At 38.3% G+C, this 4,211-nt stretch overlaps 2 protein-coding genes across 5 annotated transcripts in view; one reads left to right on the forward strand and one right to left on the reverse strand.

The window, feature by feature from the left end:
• LOC104762996 (probable membrane metalloprotease ARASP2, chloroplastic) lies at positions 1,321-3,605 on the forward strand. 2 transcript variants are annotated; one of them, XM_010486430.2, is made up of 2 exons: positions 1,321-1,770; positions 2,482-3,605. In XM_010486430.2, the coding sequence occupies exons 1-2, from the start codon at positions 1,492-1,494 to the stop codon at positions 3,535-3,537; spliced, it is 1,335 nt and encodes a 444-aa protein (XP_010484732.1). In that variant the 5' UTR covers positions 1,321-1,491; the 3' UTR covers positions 3,538-3,605. The 2 variants fall into 2 exon arrangements, with proteins under 2 accessions (XP_010484732.1, XP_010484726.1); XM_010486424.2 differs by lacking the exon at positions 1,321-1,770 and having other exon boundaries at positions 2,033-3,605.
• Positions 3,598-4,211, reverse strand: part of LOC104762988 (uncharacterized TPR repeat-containing protein At1g05150) — a 4,117-nt gene continuing 3,503 nt past the window's right edge. Inside the window, exon 2 of one of the 3 annotated variants that reach the window (XM_019243291.1) lies at positions 3,598-4,188. In XM_019243291.1, the coding sequence (XP_019098836.1) occupies positions 3,786-4,188 (403 nt within the window). In that variant the 3' untranslated portion in view covers positions 3,598-3,785. The remainder of the gene's footprint in view (positions 4,189-4,211) is intronic. The other 2 variants (XM_010486418.2, XM_019243292.1) reach the window with 2 other exon arrangements.

A 4,211-nucleotide genomic window follows, 5' to 3' on the forward strand; every position in this document is an offset into this window, starting at 1 on the left:
AAAAAAAAAAAAAAAAAAAAAAGACACTCGTCTCTTGAAAAATATGATCAAACACTGATGATGGCTTCACTATTCGTGCGGCTAGAGATAAATCTGATTAATACAATAGTAAAATGAAAATAATATACTCATATAACAAGAAATCATTGGAAATGACAACCTAGCCAAAAGGCACAAATGATTTTCGTCATAAGCCTAAATACTAAATACAATCATGTTGCATAAGTAAAAAGATTAAGAAAACATGATGGCCACGTTGTTTTGTTCATGACACACTACGTTAGGTGTTTTATTCTATATCTATTGTTTTCTTCTTTATATATATTGTTGGCTAGCTAGTCAAAAACAGTACTACTAATTTATTTTATTACAGAATAATTGTCATATGTCGGCAAAAGAAAGAATAATTGGCGTATGAACATCCACTAGAATGTTACGCTTTCAATTAATGGTAAACAATCACTTAGCTTGACCCCAAAAAACCTTTTTTGAGTCAAGTAGAGAAAATGTGTCCTAACTATTGGATTTGATCATTTGTCTCACGTAAACCCTAAAATGTGCTCTCCAGCTAGTTTCTCCACTCTCTCTGGTACAAGAATTCATCATTTTTTTTTTAATGAAAAAAGAATTCATCATTTTCTTTTCTCCCCATTTTAATAGATCGCGATATATATTTTTTTAATTTAATATTAAATTATATTCAAAAAAAGATAAATTTTGTTACATTGTTAATGCAAAACTGTTAATGCAGAGCTGTTTCAATAGATCTCGATATTTCAAAGCCAGAAAAGAGAAAACTTACATATATATCTTAGTCTAAATTATACAACGATCAAAAAAATTATTCGATAACAAAACTCGATTTAATTTGACTTATAGCCTAACTAAATGGTTCGTATTTGTATCATAACTTGTGTTCAAAATCGTAAGCATGTGAGTGATGTACGGTATGGTAATAAAACAGGTTAACACATATAATAATATAAAAACTATTTTCTTGGATAAGATTTACACCCAGGTAGGCACCTAGCAAGCATTGACTAATATTTTCTTTGTTTTAGTATATACAATGTCTACAACAAACGTTCGGACCTCGTCAATTACTAGAGGATGATGCATGGATCGCCTGTGCTACAACATTTCCACTCAGTGAAAAGATGAGTCTATGAGCTTTCTTAAAAAAAAAAGTATCACATTCTTACTGGGCTTGAGGTTCAAATTTGGCCCAATAGGAAGCCCACATAGTGTTACATTAGTTTTATGAACAGACAATAAGCAATCTGCAATTTGGTCGATCGTCGACATGGTAAACAAATAGAAGAAAATACCAATTTGGGAACGAGAGTGTTGTCGTCATTGGTCAATCCTATCCACAAACAGACACATAGAGCTTTTATTGTTCTCTCTTTATCATCATCTCCTCTGTTTTTCAATGGCTTCCATAGTTCCTCCTCTTCTCCGTACTCTCAACTCTTTAGACCTCACGAAACCATGCTATTAAACATTTCTTCTTCTTCTCCAATTTCTCATCGTATCCCTCACTTCCTCTCTAACTCCATCAACCCCGCTTCAAATTTTCCTCCAACATCCAAAACCCATCTCCCAAAATCTCATCTTTCAACCAATCTCTCAAACCATAGCCTCTACGGCACCAAGAACAGAGCTTTATTCAGAAACAAGAAGAGATACCTACATCACAGTCCACGAGCTCTCGCTGGATTCGATATCGGTAGTTTCGAATCAGTTCTCGAAGCTTGCGCTGTTCTCACCNGTATATACAATGTCTACAACAAACGTTCGGACCTCGTCAATTACTAGAGGATGATGCATGGATCGCCTGTGCTACAACATTTCCACTCAGTGAAAAGATGAGTCTATGAGCTTTCTTAAAAAAAAAAGTATCACATTCTTACTGGGCTTGAGGTTCAAATTTGGCCCAATAGGAAGCCCACATAGTGTTACATTAGTTTTATGAACAGACAATAAGCAATCTGCAATTTGGTCGATCGTCGACATGGTAAACAAATAGAAGAAAATACCAATTTGGGAACGAGAGTGTTGTCGTCATTGGTCAATCCTATCCACAAACAGACACATAGAGCTTTTATTGTTCTCTCTTTATCATCATCTCCTCTGTTTTTCAATGGCTTCCATAGTTCCTCCTCTTCTCCGTACTCTCAACTCTTTAGACCTCACGAAACCATGCTATTAAACATTTCTTCTTCTTCTCCAATTTCTCATCGTATCCCTCACTTCCTCTCTAACTCCATCAACCCCGCTTCAAATTTTCCTCCAACATCCAAAACCCATCTCCCAAAATCTCATCTTTCAACCAATCTCTCAAACCATAGCCTCTACGGCACCAAGAACAGAGCTTTATTCAGAAACAAGAAGAGATACCTACATCACAGTCCACGAGCTCTCGCTGGATTCGATATCGGTAGTTTCGAATCAGTTCTCGAAGCTTGCGCTGTTCTCACCGCGATCGTCGTCGTCCACGAGACTGGTCACTTCTTAGCTGCTACTCTTCAAGGTATCCGTGTGAGTAAGTTCGCAATAGGGTTTGGTCCGATTCTAGCTAAGTTCAATTCCAAGAATGTCGAATACTCTCTTAGGGCTTTTCCTTTAGGTGGTTTTGTTGGATTCCCTGATAATGATCCCGACAGTGATATCCCTGTAGACGATAAAAACCTTCTCAAGAACCGACCGATTTGGGATAGAGTGATTGTGGTTTCAGCTGGAATTGTCGCTAACGTTGTCTTCGCTTACGCTATAATCTTTACTCAAGTGGTATCTGTTGGTTTACCAGTTCAAGAATCGTTCCCTGGAGTTCTTGTTCCTGACGTTAAATCTTTCTCTGCTGCTTCTCGTGGTGGATTGCTTCGTGGAGATGTTATCTTAGCCGTTGATGGCGTTGAGCTTTCCAGTTCCGGTTCTGATTCTGTTTCCAAAGTTGTTGATGTTGTTAAGAGCAACCCGGAGCACAATGTGTTGCTCAGGGTCAAAAGAGGGAAAGAGGATTTCGAAATCCTGATCACTCCGGATAAGAGTTTCGATGGGACTGGAAAAATAGGTGTTCAGCTATCACCGAATCTTCGATTCTCGAAGGTAAGACCGAAGAATATACCGGAGACTTTTAGTTTCGTCGGTAGAGAGTTCTTTGGACTCTCTTACAATGTCTTGGACAGCTTGAAACAGACTTTCTTGAACTTCTCTCAAACCGCTAGTAAAGTCGCTGGTCCAGTTGCGATCATTGCGGTTGGAGCGGAAGTAGCGAGATCAAACGCAGACGGGCTATACCAGTTTGCTGCATTGCTGAATCTAAACCTTGCGGTGATCAATCTGTTGCCTTTACCTGCTCTAGACGGCGGAACATTGGCTTTGATATTGTTGGAAGCGGTTCGAGGCGGGAGAAAGTTACCGTTAGAGGTGGAACAAGGGATTATGTCGTCTGGAATCATGCTTGTGTTATTCCTCGGTTTGTTTCTCATCGTCAAGGATACACTTAATCTTGATTTCATCAAAGAGATGTTGTAATCTTTTTGGGGATAAGAACACAAAATGTATTTTTTTGAATAGAATGAGAGAAACCCTAAACAACATAACGCAATTGCGTGATTTACCAAAACAACATTGCCCAGTCTTCATCAATCATCATCATACACTTAACTGAAACTCTATGCACACAAGTTAAAGAAAGAAAGAAAGTGTTACAATTTGCAAATTAGAAACAGAGATCAGAACAAACACGCTTGATGAGTTAGTTCCTTTTTGTTTCGTCTATATCAGGTGGCAATAGGCTTTTTATGAGATTGCATCGAAAAACAGACACACTTAGCTTTCATGGCTTCAGCTTCACTCCCATATTCTCGGAACTTGTATTCCTCCTGTTTAAACGAAGGAGGAACCTTGCCTTCACTATAACACTGGTTACACAAACTAAACCGAGCTTTCACTTCTTTAAACCGTGATCCGATAACCGGATACCGACAAACCGAGCAAACTTGGTTTCCATGACGGTTTCTATCGTTTGCCTCCAGTTTAAGGATCGTAGACATGATACCAAATCCCCAATCTGGATCATCAAACATTGCTAGAAACTGATTATACGTAACTGTCATTGAGGAATCAGCTTCTTCTTCCCCGTGAACTTCTAACATTTCACTCATTCCGTGTGATGGAATGTAAATAGCTCTCAACAGTTTAATGTA

This window comes from Camelina sativa, chromosome 3, assembly GCF_000633955.1.
Source record: "Camelina sativa cultivar DH55 chromosome 3, Cs, whole genome shotgun sequence".
Taxonomy (NCBI): domain Eukaryota; kingdom Viridiplantae; phylum Streptophyta; class Magnoliopsida; order Brassicales; family Brassicaceae; genus Camelina; species Camelina sativa.

Excerpts from the sequence above, each read along its gene's own strand:
- LOC104762996 (XM_010486430.2), top strand. The coding sequence starts at position 1,492 with ATGCTATTAAACATTTCTTCTTCTTCTCCAATTTCTCATCGTATCCCT.